The 23,415-nt window shown below is 28.1% G+C and overlaps 1 protein-coding gene across 1 annotated transcript; it reads right to left on the bottom strand.

Moving 5' to 3' along the window:
• Window positions 1-1,677: 1,677 nt before the first annotated feature.
• Window positions 1,678-22,013, bottom strand: LOC105627671 (mediator of RNA polymerase II transcription subunit 15). The gene is made up of 12 exons (XM_012208950.1): window positions 21,955-22,013; window positions 21,328-21,415; window positions 17,846-17,897; window positions 16,750-16,944; window positions 7,970-8,229; window positions 7,675-7,833; window positions 7,451-7,569; window positions 7,250-7,341; window positions 6,966-7,127; window positions 2,554-2,839; window positions 2,349-2,451; window positions 1,678-2,010 (listed from the first exon to the last, which is right to left on the bottom strand). The coding sequence occupies exons 1-12, from the start codon at window positions 22,011-22,013 to the stop codon at window positions 1,678-1,680; spliced, it is 1,908 nt and encodes a 635-aa protein (XP_012064340.1).
• Window positions 22,014-23,415: the final 1,402 nt, after the last annotated feature.

Here is a 23,415-nt window from a genome sequence, read left to right as displayed (position 1 = left end):
ATCTTAAGTATAATAATTTGTATACTACTCTTTTTTTTTGATGCTTTAACAAAATTAGAAAAACTAAAATCTTTACTTTTTATAATAAATAAACGTAAAATATGTTTAATCGTTAATATAAAATAAGAAATATTGATAAAGACAGATTTCATTTAAGCAGCTTTATAAACTTTATAAAGTTAGTTATGAGATACTGGCCTACAAGGCCTATATCAATGTTGACTGAAATACTTTTTTATAACATTTATAATATTTAATGAAAAATTATAAATAAAATAGCAACTTGAACATTAAAGTTAAAAAATAAGATAATAACTTATATCCAAAAAACACATTTGACTGTTATTAATCACTTTAAATATGTAGAACTAAAAAAATACTTACCTAATAATTTTATTTTTGATATATGAAATCGAAAAAGCACACGTATTTGGTTATTAACAGTCGAACACAGATTATTGTATTAAGACACAGTAATCTCTGTCTTAATGCTACATTACGCAAGCATAGACGTATCTGTATATTTTTTGTTTATTTAGATATTTGCGTTTGACCAACTTGCTCTTATGCTCAAATAGTCCCGCTCTACCCTGTGTAATGTAAATATTGTAATATATAATTGTGTGATAAAGTAATTAATTTTTATAAAATTACAAATAATTGTATAAAAAGACATTTGTGTTTTTCACATATTTACTAACATAACATAACCTGTAATTATAAAATTGTCAAAAATTTTATAGAAATGTATTTATCTAATAAATCAATAAATTACATGATTTCATTATGTATGTTTATACATTTTATATATTATACATTTATATCTACATACACGGATATATACACAAACATATATTAGGAAAAACTGCCATTTTATTATAATATAATTAATTAGTGTTATATAAAATTGAAAAAAAAAAAATATTTAACCCTCAATACTTATAAAGAGTTAGCGTATCTCCCCCCCTCCGATTTTCATAGTGCAAACGTTTTTTTCAATTATTGCTTTTCATTTATTGCAAAATATCTTTTGTGCTACATTTTAGACTTTCTAATTAAAAAATTCTTTTTTTTTCAATCTTTAAACGATAGATTAAAAAAAAATTAGTTAAAATCGATTCACTACAATCTGAGATACAAGCAAAAGAAAACGCTGGATTATAAAAACTTGGATGTAATAGATAGGGATTTTTTTGAGATGTGGGTACTGAGGGTTAATAAAAAAATTTCATAGATATACTATAAGCAATAAATCTAAAGCGATAAATCTAAAGCAATCAGTTATAAATGTTTTTCATGTTCAATTTGTTAAAAAGAAAGAAGAAGAAGAATGTCTATTGGAGAAATATAAAAATCTTTTTTAAAATAACAAATTTAGAAATTAGATCTGTGATTAATATTATAGGTATTAACGAAAGAAGGTTATAATATGAACTTTTGAAGAGTATATGCTTATTTCATTACTATAATATATAGATTTTCATAGTTCATGTTTCATGTTTATAAGTATTTTTGTTTGCAATAAGTTGTTATATAAGACCAGTGATATATAGAAAACAAATCAATATTTTTTATTTGCTATTGCTTATGTTATTGTCTAATGTTTTTGACTATCATTAATTGATTCATTTTTATGTTATCAAATATTTATGTTATCAAATATTTACGTGATTTGTACTATAAACCCATCAAGACTGTACTGGCAGTAATAGACATTTCCTTTGGTGCACTGGCTTGTCGCACACTCATTTCCCATGTGTCCAATAATTGAGAAAGAGAGAAACGGCGCGGCAATTTCGCGATGCGGATGTTCAGGGCCTTTTGTACGGCACACAGAAATGTCGTTGCTTCGTATTCGTGCGGTGCCATAACGCAACGAGGCGGTGTTGAAGGATAGTCTGCGGGAACTGTAACTGAGATCGGTGGAACGCATGGAAGATGACGATCATCAAGCCAACATATTAATTGTATGCATCTCGATCCACTTTGCTGCGCTGGATCCAGACTGACCTAAAATAAAAATTGCATGATTAATAATAATTATATTTATGTATATACTATTTACTATGTATATATTATTTTTTTAATTATAAATCAGATACAAAATGCGTAATTTGATATATCATTTTACATATAAAAATTTTAACAAAATTTACGAATTATAAAATTAAAACATTTTTATAGGTAAAAAGTTTTAACATCAGTGTTAAAACTTTCAAAGTAAATATAAGTAAATAATTTTATCAAAAATTTATGTTTACTTACTTTGAAAGTTTATTTACTTTGAAAGTAAATATTTAATAACACAAAATAAATTGTAAATTAACTTAGAAGCTGATATTACATACTTTAAATCGTTGGTCCAATCTAGCTATTTCTCCTTGTAATACGTCTGGTATTTCGCTAGATGATTCCTCTATTTTTTGCTTCTTCAAAGGTGGTGGCAAATTTCTATTTTTGTATAGATCATAGAATATATTTCAATTTTTTATTATAAATTTATTACATAAAATAAAAAATGTAAACGATTTTTATATATGTATGCATTCTTACTTTATCTCTGGTCCAAATAATGCATCCAAACATGGTCCAAAAGTGCGTTGCAATGTGTGATTGATTACTGGACTTTGGAGATGTGCGCTTACAGCTTCTAATAGTGGACTGAAAATTTGGTGCTCCTTCAATGTTGTTACTGGCGGTCCTACACTACCGTCTCCTCTCTTAAAATCTAATTTTTCCAAGACAACTTCACATTTTAGCAATGTATCCAACGGCATACGTTTACTGGGATTTGATAGAATTTCCAAGAGCTTCTTCATTTTACTGAGTTTATCAACATCTACAACAGAAAACAAACAAAGATAAACAGTACTTATTCACAGTAGTTATTTATTCGAATTGCTATTAGAAAGGCATAACGCTTTTTAGACTTTCACGGATATTATTTTCAAAGAAAATTTGCAAGTTATCGCTGTGTTTTTATCCATTGCTAATGCCAACGTTTCTTAATATTAAAAAGGCATATGTAATATTAAAAATGTCACTTTCTTTCTTTTTGTTAAGAAATTCTAAATATGAAAAAATAATTTCATATATTTGTATTATTCATTTGTATATTTCATATATTTGTATATTTTTAAATACATTTTTTTTTCAAGTACATTAATTTTCATAGAATAAATTTTTTGTTTTTAAACAAGCCAGAGCTTTTTAATGTTTTGAAAATCCGATTTCTTATTAATAGATTGACATTAGACTGACAAGGAAAAGAGAAAAAAATTTTTTTTTTAATCAGTCTCTCAATTCAAAAGCTTCTATTTCATGCCAAAAGAATACTCTTAAATTTTTATCAAAAAATATTAAGATTTAGAGGTTGCTAGGGAATGATTCTTAAATTAAAGTTTCGATTTTCCATAATACATGTTTGATTTGATGCAAAAATGATTTAAACCGGATTGTAACAGAGTTGGGTTAAAGTTAATGTTTTTTTAAAACTAAATTAAGTTAAAGTTAATGGCTTATAAAATTAATAAAATTAAGTTGAAGAAATAAAGAATTAATTTAATAAAAGTTAAGATTAAATTAACTTAAGTTTAAAAAAAAGTTAATTTTTAATATTAAAAAAAATTATTTTTTGAGATCAGAATGTCCTAACTTTTCTTAAAATGAGATTACATTAAATAATCTTTACAAATATAGATTATTAGGCAAATTTAATTTTATATTCACATAAGTTGCTTATATATAAGAGTCACACAGAGTAGGTGTTTTTGTCAAAATCTTGCGAGAGAGAAGGGTATATTGCATTATTTCTCTTTCTTTAATCTTTATGTTAACTTTCTTTAACTTATGAAACGACTGTTCATGCATGTTTACGACTATATCGACTAGATATTTGTTACAAAAAATATAAAAAAAATAAAAAATTAGATGTAGATGTGTAACTGTTCTATAATAATTTTTCATCTAAAGCTCATTTCATATTTATGTTGAAATACGTTTATGATACCTAAAATTAGTGTGATTCAAATATAAGCGGGAATTGACAAAATCTAGTGAATCGATAAAAACTAACTACCGTATGGTGTAATTTTTATTATTATAAAGTCTATCATTATAAAATCATTGATTTTTCTAAATTAATTCTCTCTAATGTTTAAAAACTTTGTTGTTTGAATGTTTATTTTATAAAAAAAAATATTAGCATTAAGATAGAAAAATTTTCAATTTTAAAAAAGTTAATAAATTAAAGTTTAAAAGTAACTAAATTAAGTTAAAAATTAATGCATTTAAAATTAACTAAGTTAAGTTAAAAATTATTAACTTTTTAACTTTTAACTTTTCAACTAGTCACTACTCATTCCCGGATTTTAAATATACGAGGGCAAGTCAATAAGTTTTTAGAAAAAACTAGTAAAACATATTTTTTTTTGATCGATTCATTTTTATTTCTCAACATAATCTCTTTTCAGCTCGATATACTTGATTCAACGATTCTCTAACTTTTTCCGAATAAGCCGTCCGAATAATATGATTTGTCCAACCCTTCAAAATAAGCCTCTGTTTCGGCCATGAGCTGTTCTCTGGTGGTGAATCTCTTTCCTCCGAATCATTTTTTCAGGTTTGGAAATAGGAAATAGTTAAGTCGCAGAGAGTTAAATCTGACGAATATGCTGGATGGAGAAACAATTCATAATGGAATTCGTTGAATTTGCCATCGATGCCGGGTACGAACCCGTGCATTATTTTGATGGAAGAGCACTTTCTTCTTCGCCAAATAGGGACATTTTTTCTTAAAATGTTGAAACGATCCAATAAGGCCGCATAGTAATCGCCATTGATCGTTTGCTTCGACGGAAAGTAATCAATATTTATACCGCGTACATCCTAAAAAACTGTGACCATCACCTTTCCGGCCGATTTTACGGTTTTCGCCTTCTCGGAGCTACTTCACTCGGTTAAGTCCATTGTTTTGACTGTTCTTTCGTCTCGAATGTGAAGTAATGGATCCATGTTTCGTCCACAGATAATGAATCGCAGAAATTCATCTGGATTACATTGAAACATCTCCAAATATTGTTTTGAAATCGTCACACGGTCGCGCTTATGATCCACAGTGAACAAACGCGGCACCTATTTTGCCGATAGCATTTCATACTCAATTGTTCGTGCAAAATTGAAATCACTGTGCCTTATGATATGCCTATGGCCTCAACAAGCTCGGGCACTTTCACTCGTCGATCAATTCACTCGTCAGTCAAAACAATATCGTGGACTTTATCGATGATTTCTGGCGTAGCAACCTCAATTGGATGTCCTGAACAAGATGCATCACATTTGAATGTACGACTACGTTTAAATTTATTCACCCAATTGTGTACAGTCGCAAACGCTAGTACAGATGCTATGAACATTATCAAACTCGGTTTTGATTTCTTTCGGCGTTAAATCTTTCACATGTAGATGTTTGATCACGAAATTTTTGATCACTGCATTGAATTCGTTTTTTTATATTTTGCAAAAAATATAAAGGTTGCTTTAATCGTCTACAGAAATGAAATCACGCAATGAATTCCGCTCAAAATTTGATAATAATCAGCTGAGAGATGCTACTTGTCAAAAATGTAACATGACACTGCGAGTGCCATCTGACAGATTTTCTAAGAACTTATTGACTTGTCCTCGTATTAATGTATGTTTTTTTGGTCGCTGAACACGATGCAATAATTTATTTAACTGTACGATATATGCCTTAAAAAATACAGCCCGATTAATGTAGAAAAAAAAAAAAAAAAAAAAAAAAAAAAAAATTTCGAATTCAAAGTCGATTTTAGCAAGGTTCCAAGCGTTCAAATGGGTCATTACTCCTCCTAAATTGTAGGTTTCTAGACAAGATTCAGTTGAAATTTTCCCGGGATCTTCTACAACGTCTTTAAAAGTTACATTTAACTGGATTATAAAACGTTTTCATAGAAAAAATTTTTTTTAATCTTAAAAAAGTTTTAAAGTATATCGCTTTGGTTTTGACATCCTCAAATCAAATGCCTCAATTTGATAAAAAAATTTTTTATTAGAAAATGAAATGAGCATATAATACAAAAAAAATGATTTTTAATTAATTGAAATAAATTACACATTATGTAGTATATTTTTTTTATTATGTATTCATTTCATTTCCTAATAAAGTTTTTTATTGTTAAATTGAGACATTTGATTTGAGGATGTCAAAACCACAAAGCAATATACCTTAAAATTTGTAAAAATATTTTTTCTATTCTTAAAAACGTTTTATAAACCAATGAAATGCCAACTTTTAAAGATCCTGTAGGAGATCCCGGGAAAATCCCAACTGGAAATGAATACATAATAAAAAAAAATGAGGTAATTATTCATATTAACGGACACGTCAATGACTTTGACATATATTGATTCTGAGTAACTTTGTCTTAGCAAAGGTGACAGTCTCTTATAGTTTTTAAGATATTTAGACCTGGAGGGATCTTGTTCTAGATAAATAAATCTATAATTTGAAGGGAATAACGGCCTATTTGAACGCTTGGAATTTCGCTAAAATTGACCTTAAACTCGAAATTTGGACATTTTTTTCATATTAATCGAGCTGTATTTCTTAAGCCGAATATATCATAAAGCTAAATGAATTATTGCATCGTGTTCAGCGACAAAAAAACATATACATTTAAAATCTGGATTAAGGCCATTTTTATCAAATCAAACATGTATTAAGGAAAATCGAAACTTTAATTTAAAAATCATTCATTAGTGATCCATAAATCTTGATATTTTTTGATAAAAATTTAGGAATGTTCTTTTAGCATAAAATGGGAGATTTTGAGCTGAAAGGTCAATTTAAAAAATATTTTTTTTCTTGTTAGTCTAATTACATTCACTTTAATATTGTTATTTATGTTAATCATTTTCATATGTTAATAATTTTATTTTCTTACTTCCTTCGTTGCTCATCTTGGCAATCATTCTTCGTAATGGTTCTATGTATTTGCTCAATTGTCTAACTTTGTCTCTGTAAGCCTGATCTTCTTGCTGAGGACTTGGTGTAGCGCCTACACCTCCAGGAGTATTTAATGAACTGCTTGGAGATGGTGCCATACCTGTATAGTTATATAGTTCAATATAGTTTAAGTTACTTCCATTTTTTCCTTTTCTTATTTATGTTGACTTTTTATGTGACTATTTATGTTGACTTTTTTAACTCTCGATTATCTGAACGTACCTACGGAATTCACAGATCGAGTTGGTCCTGTCATAATGGCATGCTGAGGACTTGGTGATGGCACTAGAGCAGGCGAGGCTACCATTTGATTACTATGGAAATACATTGTTTTGTTATTATATCAGATATATGTAAAAAATTGCTTTTAAATTTCTATCACACAATCCTAAACATTATATTTAAAAAGAATGTGAATGTTACCTCGACGGTGCTCCCAATCCAGCTGGGCTTGGAGCTGAAGGAGATGGACTCTGTCTCAAGAATTGATTAGGTGTAACATTACGTGGACCAGGAAATCCAGTATTTATCATTTCACTTGACTAAAAATGAAAACAGAAATTATATTGATAGAATATTACCAATCAATGAAGATTATTAATGATATTGGTAATAAGAATTATTAAAAAGATAAGTATATTATATACTTTTCTTTGAATATGATTTAACTGTTGTTGCATCTGACCAGGGCCTAATTGTCCAGGACCAATTTGATTCATTTGCTGCGATATACTAGTCTGTATATTGCCCATTGGTCCCGTAATTTGATTATTTATTTGACCTGGTAGTTGAGTCTGCATCTGGGACTATGATAAAAATAATCTATGAATAGATTACGACAAAAATAAAATGAGTCATCCTTTTACCTTGTTTTGGCCTTTTTATATATTCTTATATGATTTAAATCGTAAATAACGAAAAACGTAAATACATAGAACATACCTGCATATTTTGTTGCATCTGTCCAGCACCTAATTGACCCATTTGTCCAGGCACCATTTGATTCATTTGTGGAGGAATATTTCCTTGTCCCATCTGATTCATTTGAGTCAGCATAGGATTGTTTTGCATACTCTGAATGGGGCCCATGTGATTCATTGAACCACCAGTTTGCGACGGCATCATACCCATACCTGGCATCTTGTTTTGTATACCAGGCATATTTAATGGTTGGGCAGGTCGTTGATTTAAACTTTGCAAAACTAACAAAATATACAAAAGAGTTTGAACTAGTTATCACTTGGAGATATGTGTGTACATTTTTTAGAAATGTATAAAAAATATATAAAAAACTTATACATATAAAAACTATATATGTATTTGTACATTAAAGCAAAAATTTGAAGATATATTGTAATATTATAGAAGAAAAAAATGTATAGAAATCAATGCATAATAAATCAAAAAGAAAATAAATAAATATAATTTGTATTCATTAATTTATTATAATCAATTTACTCATGATATATATGTTTATTGTTGTTTATTTTTTCTTTTACTAATTGTTAACATGAAAACAGAAGATTTAAAACATAAAACTCTTAAATATAGAATTCATGTAATTATAACTTCAAAAAAAATTGTATATAAAACTGATTAATTTATATACTATTTGTAAGAAGATGTTAAACACTACAAAATGCATGAGATATCAGTATATATATTTTATCTTTTTAAAAAAAATAAAAAAAATTTTATCAGTACGTGCTTTGAAAAAAAAATGTATCAACTTAAAATATATGATGAAAGATCTAAGGTGATACATATTTACCTATTAAAGTCCCATAAATAAAAATTCTCCTTAATTTGAACGACACATATCAGGCATATAAAAGAAATGATATCAATAATGGGCGCTAAATTTGCCACCAAATTAAAATCCCTTAAATAAAAATATTATACTTAATTTGAATGGTACGTATCAAGTATATAAAAAATCTGATATCAATTTGCGTTACATTATAATCTTTAAAAATTGTTACTCAATCCTTGCTCAATCCAAATCATATACCTTGAATAACAAAACTCTGTTGTATAAAATTAAAAAATGAAATCCAAATTACGTTATTTTTTCAACCCAAGAGTTATCACAAAGAATTAAGGATGTAACAGAACAAAAATAAAAAATTTAAATAAAAAAATTTTCATGTAAGAACACTTGGCGCTGCTAGACCTAAAAATGTAGAGCCATTATGACTCTAGAAAAATGTTATAATAAAATATTAAAACATAATAACGTAAGTATGAATTAAGACATAAATAATGTCTATAATATATAGGATTAAAAGAATTTTAAAAACAAAATATGATGGGAATAAATATAATCAATTTGATAAGTATAATCAATTTGAATACGTGCGAGCGAGTAATACGGCGTGCAAATTAGAATTAAGTATAGGACATAAGTATTTAAGTTTGGAATTCTTCTGTGTGCGTTGTGAAAATTATTAGGTTTAACTATAGTACTGTAATATTATTGTAATGTTTTTAAAATATTCTACCATAAAATATTCTACCATTCAACTTTCTTTTTAATAAATGCTTTCAAATTAAATTTATTATTACATTTGAATGATTTTCATTTTTAGATCCAGTAGCATCAAGTATTTTTACATGAAAATTTTGTTATTTAAATTTTTTAATTTTATTTTAAATTAAATCGCAATAATCGATAGAGAAGAATATTGCTAAGATCTCGGTAGTCTAAAGGCTTAGGACGCTCGGAAGAAATTCGGGTTCGACTCCCGATCGAGGCAATATTTTTCGCAATAAGTTTATTACAGTTTTTTAAGATTAAATTTGGGAAATTTGGGGGGGGGAGGGGGATTATTAATATTTCAGATTGAAAATCCGACAACCATATCGGCACGCAATTTTTGAAATTAATTCATTTATATGAATATATATATATAATAGTTCAACATCTTAACATTCAGAACGTAGTGATTCTTCATATTTAAACTAATGTATTTAACATAAACGGTCTTGTTTCCAATCTTTTTTTTTAAATTTTGTTCTGTTTTTTAATTTTCTGTGATAACTCTTGGGTTGAAAAGATAACGCAATTTGGATTTCATTTTTTAATTTTATTACATATATTATTTTACAACAGAGTTTTGTTCAAGGTTCATATATGATTTGGATTCAGCGAGGTAACAATTTTTTAAGATTATAAAGCGCTAATTATTGATATCAGATTTTTTATATATCTGATACGTACCATTCAAATTAAGTAATTTTTATTTATACGATTTTAACTTAATGATAAATTTAACGCCCATTATTGATATCACATCTTTTATGTTTAAATTAAAATAAATTAAAATAATGTTAAATTAAAATTTTCATTTATTAGACTTTAATAGATACAAAAATATGTACTACTTATGTTTCATCATATATTTTAAATTCATAAAATTTTTATGCAGAGTATATTCTCACAGCGCTTTTTTTACCTTTTTTAAAAAGATAAATATATACTGATATCTCATGCATTTCATAGAGTTTAATGTTTTCTTATAAACAGTATATGAATTAATTAATTTAGCATTTTTTTTCGAAAAATTGAAGAATATTACCACCTTTTTCTACCCTTTTTTAAAAAGATAAGTTTTGTACTTTGTTGAAATCACATATTTTGTAATGTTTAATGTTTCCTTATAAATTTTCATTTTATAATCTAGTAAAATCTTTCTCGCGGAATATATATTTGTACCGCATTCTTAAAAAGATAAATTCAAAAAGATAAATTTATATACTATTATCATGGCTTTTGTAGTTTTTAATGTCTTTATAGTATATAAATTAATTACTTTAATACATTTTTTACGAAAATTTTCAACTGTAACACCAGAGTTGGAAAGTCACTCAATCGTTATTTACGAGTTGTAACGCTCACTCGTTACTTAAAATAGTACTCGTTATTATAAAATACGGACGTGATGGCTATATTCAATCAGAAATCAATCATTTTATCCTGGGTCATATGGGCTCGCTCATTAATGTTAAACTGATTTAACTAAATGCGATGGCAAGCTGTTTTATTTTACAAACACAAAACATTTCAAGTATAACTCGAGAAAACAAAATATTTAATAAAAATTCCGGGGCAGTGATTGTACAAATATATCAATATCTTATATAAGAGAATGCAGCAGTATTGATAAGTGGTTTTATATTAAGTCCACTTTGTTTATTACAATATACGTTTAATTAAATCATCAAGACTGAATACATGAGTTACCATATTTGAACTCACGATATAAATAAATATCGTATTGATCACACTAATATTTTATTCTCACATCTCTGCATTTTTTATACAAATATATTTGTATAAAATGTTCCTTTTCAATTTCATCTCTTCAAACAAGAATCATGGAAAGATTCTTAACTATACAAATTTGAACTTTGGGTCTATTTATCAGAGTTTGAAATATAATGACTAAATATTGATCAATAAAATAATTCGTAAAGCATATGAAATTAAATTTGAAGCAATCATAAGGCCTAGCTATGAGTACAGACATAAATCAGTTAGAATTATTCTTTTCGATAAAAAATTTTCACTTAATTTTATTCCTTTTTTCAAACTGTAATTTATACTTAACATAGACCTGCGACATACGATATTTGTTTTCCTGTAAACGAAAGGTTTAGCAGTCACTCATTACATGTTAAAAAGTTATTAAAAATGGAATAGAGAACTCCGATGACGTTGACCTTGACATATAATGTCAAGGTCATGATCCTGAGTGACCATCGGGCACTTTCAGCAGTCGACCATTGTCTATTAAAAAGATATTAAAATTAAAATGGATACAATTCATTTCAGATGACCTTGACCCTCCCACACATTATGAAGGTCATCATATCGAATAACCTTCGGAAAGTTGTAACAGTAATCCATCACGCGTTACAAGGCTATCAAAAAAAAATGACCTTGACTCATTGTCATTCATATCATTAAGGTCATGACTCTGAATGATCGGATAGTTTCATCAGTCGATCTTTGATCATGAAAAAGTTATTAAAAAATAAAATAAAAAAGTTGAGATTGCCATCAATCGACTGAAGTTCGAGATGTAATCCACAGGCAGACGATATTGACATTTCTTAAAATTTGAACAAAATTTGAAACTTGTAACAATATCCACTCGTAGGGCAAATAGAAAAAAACATTAATGCACTTTCATTACACAATTCGAGTATAAGCTATCGATTGATCATGCATAGAATTTAATCGGCACAGCCATTATTAAGTATAATATTCCAGATGTTGGAAAACTCATCGCTCCACGTAAAGATACCCAGCAGTTTCTCAGGATTTATGACAATGACAATCTTTCTGAAATTTTTTGTTTTATAAATTTGTGGAACTTTCTTCCCCTGTAATAAATCTTTCAAACGCTTCTTTACAAAAAAAAATAAAAAATTTTGTAACTTTGATACGCCACGTGACGCCACTTCAACTTATTTAGATTTTTTTATAGCTTTTTGATTGTTTTTAAACTTTCTGATTCTTATACTTATACGATGTTGCAATTTGAATGTCTTTATTCAACTTCAGTTCTATTGTATATCAATCTTATCTTTAATGCTTGATTTTTGCAAATCATTTGATCACGCGTTTTCCGTAAATGTCAGTTTTATTTTTGTAACAACTACATTCATGGAAAATTGCACATCTTTGTATTTTTTTGCGCACGAATTAGTATATGATGAGAAGAGTCATGAAAGCTATCAAATGTCTGACATCATTAATTATATCAAATATTTCTTTAGAAAAAGGTACATGCCAAATTTATGTTTGCTTTTGAGATCAATCACTTCTGATAAGAAAGAATAACCTGGACTGAAGTACATTTACATAACAGACTACAATGTATGAATGTTAGCTTGAATCGAAAAATTGTCAAGCCAAGATAACCTCGAGTTCTTTAATATTAATATTTGTATACACTTATATAAACTTATATAAACTTCACATGATTATCGCATTTTCATGTTTCCTTCCATTTTCTTTTGAAATTTCTTTTCTAAATCTTCTCATTGTTTTATCCGATCTTTATGTAATAATTCCTCTTTATTTCTCTGCTGAATATACTGAAGTTCGCTTTAATATTCATCTTCTTGTGGTACAATTAACAGATTACGCATTTCTATGTTAGGCAGAAAAATAGTAAGGGTCATCCAACAATACCCGTATATGGTATATATCCATGTATGGTATATAATACAAATGATTGGATTATAATTTTATAATTTTCATAGAATTATATGTTGTAAAGTGATTTTTTTTTCAAACACAATAAATAACACAATAAATAATGTTTTCTATTCCAATGATTTGCTTAATATCTATTCAACGATATATTTGCTGATTCAAAGTATATTCAAAGTATATTTCAATTTGTAGCTCAAGAATATTATAATATTTACTGTTCTCGGCTTAGAGTAACGTTATACATTTAAACAGATTTACGTCATCAAAATCATTGATTAAAATATTATAGAAAAGTCGGCTTATACATTTTTTACTGTCTTTTAATCTAATTGTATATTTACTAAACATACGAGAGATATGTTTATTTATTCTATATACAGGTGATAACCTTTTGTCCTTAAAGAGATATATTCTTGGCCGTGTTCTGAGACGATTTTTTCCTTGACAAAAATTTATCCAAAGCTTATTTTTTAATAAAATATATTATAGGATATGTGTGATAATACAAACTATAGCAATCAAAGCCTTAAACGATCTAGTTGAATCTTAAATGCTTCTATGATTCCGTGTGAATTTATATACTAGGTATATGATCCTTTTGAAACGTGCGCTGGAAGGATTTTTCGGTCTTGAAACGCTAATTCTACTAAACTATTGCAGTAATATCACGAATTAAAATTGACTCAGCAATTTAACAAGTTGTGTCCTTCTCTAAATCAACTCCGATAATCTTGACATTGATGTATGTTGTCAAGATCATGATCTTGAATGATCTCCATGTTTTAGCCATCGCTTGTTATCCGTTAAAAAGTTATTGACAAAATAAGTTTTATAAATGGAATGTATGGAAGACGATCAACTGCAGCAAAAATATGTAACAAGTACTGCCGATATTTCATTATGAATGATACTCTATCTCTGTTATTTGCTGATGAAATTATTACCCCACAGTGCATCACAGGAAAGTTATGGTAGGATTGCACTTCATTTTTCTATTTTTTATTGATTTTTAATTTTTTACTTTTAATATATTTTTTTGGATTCCATGTTAGATCCGCTATTTTGAATTTTAAAACTTGACCCTGGTATTACTAGCGATAAAAAAATTCTTATAGATAAACTTCTATGTAACGTTTTTTCGAACGTTATCATTACCATTGATCTTTTTGCTTTTTTTTTCTTTTTTCGTCCTCTTATTTTGGATTCTGAAATAAAATGAAAGAAACGCAAGAAATATGTTGAGCAACAGAGTATCGGGAAAAATGGCAATCCGTAACCAAATATTGTTTCGAGCAGTTCACATAGACTCGTTTGGAGAGAATTCCTGTTCGTGACCAAATTATTTGGCGATGGGCTTTGTACCATGTTAAACTGATTGGATTGATAGATTTCAAATCATTGCAGTGGATCAACAAATTTAAGACAAGTTTTTAGTTTTAACATAAAATAAAACAAAATAAAAATAAATATAAAATTGAAAAATTCTATTTATAAAACTTATTTTAACCATAATTTTTTAACGAGTAACAAGCTAAAACATGTTGAAAGTCATGACCTTGATAACATACGTCAATGTCAAAGTCATCGGAGTTGACTCAGAGTGTAGGGATACAAGAGTTACTAAACTGATAACTTCTATTGCACATAGCATCTTTAGAGGGGCATTCAAGTGAAATATTGTACAGCTGAACTTTACTCGGCAAGTCCTTTCCAATAATATATAATTCATTTCAATTTATCACTTTGCACACTTCTCTTATCAGTTATCTATATTAATTACACAGGCCCACAAAAAAAAGTGCTGGAATGAAGATCCAACTATTCTTATGTATTTTGAGTAGATCCTTTTCACCTACCATGAAAAATTTTTTTCAACCTCCCCCGATTTGTCACTATTTGAGTCATAACAAAGATTATTATTAACATTGCAGCCAAAAAATGTCGAAATTCGGAAAAGATCCTATTCTGCATAATTATTCGTAATTGACTTTATTCCAAGTTATTAACTAGTTCAATGTTAAAAAACACTATCGCGTTTCTTACAAGAAAAGTGTTATGTCTATTTTTTAAATTTGCTTACATCGTAAATATTTACATCAATTTCGCGCTTTTATTTAGTTTGATTCTATATTTGTAAAAAAAATTTTAATACGTAGTTTTTATTAGAACTGTATAAAGCAAGATGATACGCAATATTTTGATATCGTTTTGAAGTTAAAGTTAGTAATAATACATAAAAAAAAGTACCTTGTGCTGGGGGTAGAAATCTAGCGATTCTTACGTATTTTGAGTTGCTGAATACGAATCTGACATAAAAATAGAACTATCCAGGGCAAATTTTCAATTTAGAATGAAAAAATGAATGTTTAAAATTAATTATAAATTTCAGTTTAATATTATTATTTATATTATATTGTATAAATCTTTGAAATTCTCGTGACATAAAATTTCAGATAAAATTTCCTTGCCATAAGTGGCATAAATAATTTTCGTTGCGTCAGTGATTTTGCACTGATTAAACGAGAAAAACATACAATGATGAATTATACTGACTTCCACTTCTAAACCAATTGATGAAATTGTAATCATTTTAGCAATTATAAGTTATCATTTTAATATGAGTTATAATTATTTATAGACCAACTTAATAAAAAAAATACAAAAGAAAATTAGACATTCGTTTAAGACTCCTAAATAATCGCGGTCATGTTGGAATCGTGACGTAAGAAGCAAAGAAGGATATGTTAATTTATATGTTATGTGCCATTTGTAAATAAAGATAATTTGGATAAATCTAAATGACGAGATCGTTTTTAAAACATTTGTAAAAATCGATGAAAACTGTCCTTTCCTCCCTTGATAATTAGTAAATAAAAGGCACGTAAAGGGAGCCCATACTCGGGTAGAAACACACGGTCTGACAGCTGTTGAAACGAGTGAAAAATACGCTTCTACATATAAAATTCCAAGACTAACTTTAGTTTTCGTCAATAATTACTTTGATAAGTACGAGACAAGTCACATTTTCACAATTAAGCAAATAATAACGAAATGGCATGCAACATAAATTTCATCGCCAAACGTCACTTTTCCACACCTAAGTTCAGTCATTTATCGTGGCGAGGCTGTAACACACACACACGCACGCACGCACGCACGCACGCACGCACGCACGCACGCACGCACGCACGCACGCACGCACGCACGCACGCACACGAGGCTCGTCATGTACATGTATTCGCCTTCGGTGCGTCGAGAGCACATGTACATGGACTCATGCTTGTGTGTATGGCTACCGCCTTCGCCAGTCTGATTCTATGTCATCACCGTCAATGCAGAGTTCTTGATTGAATATTTAGGAGCCTTAAGCAGAAAGAAAAATAAAACAAATGATTAAACAAAGCAGATACATTTGCTAAAAATAGAATCTATATTTATTACAATATATAATAATAATACAACTACTGATTATTCCTTTGCAAATTATAATACTTACGATTAGTTGCAGTATTTGTAGGTGGTTGCGAAATTATACCCTGATGATTAGGACCTCCCATGCTCATCATTTGATTATTTCCTGTACCCTGACGTGCTAATGTCTGAAGAGCACCAATTGGATCAGGCATGCCTTGATTATTAGTACCAGCAGTACTAATACCTGGTGCATTGCCAGTTGCACTCTTTTTAGAATCTATAAAAGAATAAAATGTCATTGAAATAATACATATAAGATCTCGCAATATAATCAGATTCTTTTAAAAAAGAAATACTGAAAAAGGAAATTACACTTTTAAATAAGAAATTTTATAAATAAGAAAAAATATTAAATAAAGAATACGATTAGAAATAACACTAATAATTTAATGATTCATTAGCTTAAAACTTATTTGTGCTTTTTTTTTACATGATGCTTTTTTTTACTGGATTGTTTGAATGTTATTGTGCTGATGATCTTGCTGAAAATTATGTAATCTGCTATGCCAGAAACTGCGTAGCTTAATTACCACATTACAGGCTGATCTGGATTTTTATGCTATTTTTTGCGTAATTTTGTGTTGGCTCAATATAATAGTCGACCAGAATATATCACATGATCAAAGTATTCTCTTCATAATAATTAAAAACAATGCAATTGCAGTTTTCCAACCATACCAGTTCATATTTATTCATTCAGATACTTCCGTCAAGTACCTTTTGTCAAACAAATTCCAACTGATCAACCAGCATAGAAATTCGTGTGATGTCAAGCTAACAATATAACAGCAAGTATCCAAATTCAACTAATGATTAGTTAATGATAAAAATGAGTAAGAAAAAAGCATTATGTGTTATAGATTTTATCTTCCTGAAACAAATACACTTTAACTTCACTTTAATCTCACAATTCAGTTTGTGTAATTTTAACAAATTATGTAGTCTTTAACATAGTAAATTATATTTGTTTCGTTGAGAAAATTTATAATTTAATTTGCTACGTTTAATTTATAATGTTAACATAATAAAAATAATCATAACTTTTATGATAAATCTCATATATTTTTAATATAATTTATTATTATTATATTTAATATAAAATATTTTTAGAATATTACTCATTTCTCTAACATGAAGAATCAATCTGGCAACAAAACCCAAGTATTCTTCCTGTAAAAAAATAGAAACATATTAGTAATATTAAACAGCTTGCATTAAGGTAATGTATGGAATATAATAATCTTTGTGATAACTCAGACGGGAGGTTGGTCATTAGTGGTCATAGCGTACAAAAAACTACTCTTGAATTACTAAATTATCTCGGATTACTTAAGATTACCTAATACTATCTCAAATTATTTTCCAGATCATCAAATACTGCCTCATATTATCAAAGGTTACCATACAGTATTTAAAATTACGTTATATTTTCGTGAGATTATCCGAGATTTTTCCGAATTTATTTTGTTCATCTAACAATAAGATTACCTCATAAGAGAAGATAAAATATTATTTCTTCAGATCACTGTAGAATATCTTTATAGACAACTATGATAAGTATCTTTGAAAACTTCGATTTTTAATTTTCACTGCTTAAAAAAAAAACGCAATTTTATAAAACAAATATTTATTGCATATAGGAACATAAAAATATAAAAATTTCATAAACAATATGTTTTATATGTATAGATAGTAATAAATTCGATTATTCATAACGTTGGAGATTTTTTAATACTGACCCATAAATTTATATACAATTCTGCAATCACAGAAATCTTTTTTAGTTTTCGAATACAATGATGATTTTGCCGCAAAGTTTGCAGAATTAAACATGTGTATAAATTCACACCGAAATATTTAAACGCTAAGATCTGTTTTGACCGAAAATAGGACTTTTCTTATTCAATTAATAAGTTGCTTTCCATTTATATTAAAACTCAGACAATTCTCATTTGTCATAATTCAATTGAATGCATATTCTTTTTCATTCTGACAAGTGAGATTTAATTGAGTTTTTACCTACAAGTTGCATAAATTCGAGAACGTGCGCGTGTTATGCTTTACTAAACCTTATTAACATTTAAGCAATGATGTAATCAAATCCTGGCAGTGCCAAGGTACTTTTTTCGGAAACTTGGCAGCGCCAGAATACTTTCTACAATTAATATTAAAAATTAATGTTTATGTAATAAGTCGATAAGAAGGAAAGGAAACATTTAAAGTTAGTGAAACCCAAATTTCAATATGATAATATGATGATAGCCATGTAGCATGCAGCTAATCAAAGCGTCCAAGCTTGTTCCCCTTTAAAGCTATCAAAAAGACATCAAAAAGATAAAAAGGTATTACATTATAAGTTGTAAAAATTAAAGAAATAAAATATTTGCAATATTTTGTTTAGCGTCGTACGTATATCAATAATTGTCTCTAAAGTATAAGTATAGATTTGATAAAATACAGCTTATATTATAATTAGAATAAAGAATAAGAATTTGTTCAAATGTGTAAACGTAATATTTTATAACAAAATGTTGAACGCTTCAATATCTCTCTCCCTTATTTTGTTTGAAACGCTATCAGAGTACATTTATTTTTAGAACTCTGTCACTAATTAAAAATGAGATTATAAACTTGAGATGATAACTTTGTTACTAAAGTAAGTAGTGACACATCATTCGAGTATAAAATACTCACTTTAGATTCACAAGAAAAGGCCTTCAACATGAAAATTCAAAAAATTATGAAACTTTAGCAAAACATAGAAGATTTAAATATTATTCTGATATATAATAATTTTTTTATTGCTCGAATTTATCCAAGGCCCAATTCATGCTGACAACGTTCATGAGCATCATTTGTCTTCGTTTAATATTTGACAAACAACAGGATATGATGATTTTTAAGCATTATGAACGTGAATCAGACCATGGCCCTAAAGAAGTAAAAAATTAACCTTTGAAGATTATGCCATTTATCATTTCTATTTTACTATTCGCCAACAACAGGAGGTAGAATAAAACTTTAGAGAAAATTTATTTTTTTTTTAATAAGTAATAAGATTTACTGAAAAACTTTACTGAAAAAAATTTACTTAAAAAACTTATTCATTGTCTAAAAAATAATAAAAAATATACATAAACAAAAAACAGGAACAATATATTCACAATATTAATATTTTTGTGGTTTTTTTATAATACTGTGTAATACATTACGTGTTCCACTTAATTCATATTCACAATTAGTTGAATTTTTTTACAATTAATAATATATATGTGCTTCCGATATATAAAATACACAAAAAAATAGAACGATCTTACTTAAAAAAACCTATTACCGCATTTTATTACACGTTATGCTATATTTATTTTTCATGCGTATTTCGATAAATTGAATTGTTCATGTAATTAAACAATTAATAAGTTTTCTAATTGATCTCATTTTGAAAAATAAATTTTTTTCTCTGAAATTTTGTTCCGCGCGTTTTGTTGAGATAAAAATAAAAATAGACCAATATTAAGGGATTAATTTTACCTTTTTATACCTTTACGGTAAAGGAAGATGTTAAAAAGAGCCAAATTTTTGTCCATAAAATGTAAATAAAAGGAATAGCATTTTTTATAGATTTGACCTTCTGAATAATGTTAATAAAAAGTTCGAGATCCTTGAAAATTGAGCACGAGCATCATACATTTAAAGAAATTTCAATATTCTTATTTATATTTCGAGATGTTCCCCAAATGCCATAAACACATTTTTAATAATTTTATCATATTCAAGTCAAAATACAAAAAACGCTATTTCTTTTACTTATTTTTTGGGCAAAAATCTACTCTTTTTTGGAGAATATTTTAAAAGTCCGATTTTTGTTCAAAAGAATGTAAGCAAAAGAAACTGTTTTTGTAGATTTTTAACTTATTCTACAATGTACTCTTTGTTTCCTGTTTCTTGTTTTTCATCTTTTGCTTTTTTTCTCCTTTGTAATCATTTTATCAACAATTGTATTTCTTGCTATGTATTTTTTTCGAAATTTGTTAACTTTTATCTCAATATATATATATAAAACAATATAAAACAAAAATATAAAACAAAAACCTAGATAAGAATATAGCAAAAAGAATATAGCAAAGAGCAAGAAACAGGAAACAAAAAGCGCATTATAAAATTTGCTTTAACCTCCTAAATGTAAAATCATTAAAAAGTTATAAGGGACTATCTTGAAAATAAACAAAAATATTAAAATTTCTTTAAATATATTCTTACTTAATTTTCAACGTTTTCCTATTGATTCCAAACTTTTTGTTAACATTATTGTATTCAGGAGATCGAAATCTATAAAAAACGTTATTCTTTTCACTTATATCTTTATGGGTAAAAATCGCACTCTTTTTAAGAGTTCCTCCTTTGACCAGCAAAAAAAGTTGCTTTACATGTCAAGACATCCTTTACATATTGTCAGTTTTATAATTTCTAAGTTGGAGATCTTTCCTTGTTAATATCACTTGTATAAAAATGAAAAACAACTATATATTTCACTTTAAATCCAAAAAGTATATCTGCAAAGAATAGAATTAATATGTTCTTAGTATAATTCTAGACATACCTTAGATTTAGCTTTTTGAAAGACATGATTCTCCATTTCAATGCTATTCTTTGTCGTAGGCATGCCAGATACTTGTATTGCTTCATCACTGTTATCAAAATGTTTACAATTATATATCAAATGAAAAATTAGAGTTATTTTCTTCAACTATATTATGCATATTTTATCAAATGGAGAAACGATAAAAAACAATTTTATCAAAATTTTACAAAAAAGTAAATGAAAAATATAAATATTAGAAAAAAGAAAAATGAAAAGAGCAAATTGGTTTAAAATTAATCTCTTGGCACACACACACATACACACACACACACACACACACACTCACACGCGCGCATGCACACACACATACACACATACACCCACACGCACGCATGCACACACACATACACACACACACACACACAACACATACACACACACACAACACATACACACACACACACACACACACATACACACTAAGTGTTTCATGTAAAAAAAATATATATGTATGTGTAAATAATAATATTCCATGAAAAAGATTATTTAATAGGTAAAATTACTTTTTAAATGATAATTAACTTTTAATACTAATTGATATAAAATGTTTATACTTTATAAATTTTATCAACATAATTGACTTACATTTTCGCAACTACACTCTGACGAAAATGTGGCGTTTTCCAAGAATCATCTGTGGCCATGATTGTGTCAATTACTTACAAATAAATAAAATTGGAAAAAAACAATATCAAAAATATTCAATAATAATATATTTATGTGGATAAGGTCTCTCTCTGTTCCAAACCATAGTGTCAAAAATGTTACTGTGAGAGTGTCATTGCATGAGAGCGTCGAGCATCGAGAATCGTGAACTTAGGGAGCGTTTATACGTAACCGTACGCGGTATGCCGTAATCGATAAAAAGAGTCGCCACAGACAAAATTTCTGTAATGGTCGCAGCATACTCTTGCATAAAGCATAGTGCATAAGCGAATTCATCAATCAATTAATCAGAATCTTTCCTTTCCTCTCATTCCACAGAAAAGAAGAATTTCGATTGATTATGCATTATGTGTTATGCAAAAGTTTGTGCCGCGGCCTTAACAGTAATCTTAAGACGTGAACTTAAGTCGATGAGCCAATCAGGATATTGCTTTAAATCTAAAATAGAAATAGAAATAACAATAAACTTATCCATAAGGCGAGTTTCAACCGGTTGAAATTCACCTTATTGCAAAGTTATGGATAAGTTTACTGTTATTTCCATTTCTGTTAGACATAATCTAAAATAGTATCCTGATTGGCTCTAAGTAAAATGTAGAAAAAATGTGAAAAATGAGCAGTCCGCGCGAAATTCCGTAATTTCATTATGACGAAAAAGTGAGTCATCTCACGGAAATTCGTTCGGCAAGAAATTTTTTGTCGAAAAGTGAGATCTGAGAAAGAAAGACTGAGAAATAGAGCGACAGAGAAATCACAACCGACTGAACCAACTGAATTTATGGTTTGAAGGTTATCCAGGAAATACGGTTGTACCAATGTTACTTTGGTTTTAAATCTTAAAACTCTCTCTGTCTCGTTTTAAAGCGAAAGAGAGACAGAGACAGAGAGAGTTTTAAGCTTAAAGCCAAAGTACAGTCTAGATATACCCAGTTGCAATACTGAACATCGGCGTTTTTGATATAGGAGAGACAACGTCACGTGATCTGTAGCCATTTTGAGAACTATACACTCGTTCACATTTAAATATTTTAGCTAAATTACGACACTGATTAATACGAGCGTTTTTAAATAAAAGACGCATATGATACAATAAATTGTAACAATAAATTATTTCATCTTTGTTTAATATTGCAAATAATAAGGATAAAATGATTGAGTAATTGTTTTAGGCTATGTCATCTATATTTCAAGAAAACCATATAGTAAATGAAATTATAAAATAAATTAATACTATTCATTTGTTATAAAATGTACTATTATTGAAATGTGTGTGTGTGTGTGTGTGTGTGTGTGTGTGTGTGTGTGTGTGTGTGTGTGTGTGTGTGTGTGTGTGTGTGTGTGTGTGTGTGTGTGTGTGTGTGTGTGTGTGTGTGTGTGTGT

The sequence above is a fragment of the Atta cephalotes genome (genome assembly GCF_000143395.1).
Source record: "Atta cephalotes unplaced genomic scaffold scaffold00010, whole genome shotgun sequence".
Classification (NCBI taxonomy): domain Eukaryota; kingdom Metazoa; phylum Arthropoda; class Insecta; order Hymenoptera; family Formicidae; genus Atta; species Atta cephalotes.
The sequence above is the reverse complement of the archived record's forward strand: the minus strand, read 5'-3'. Positions and strand labels throughout refer to the sequence as shown.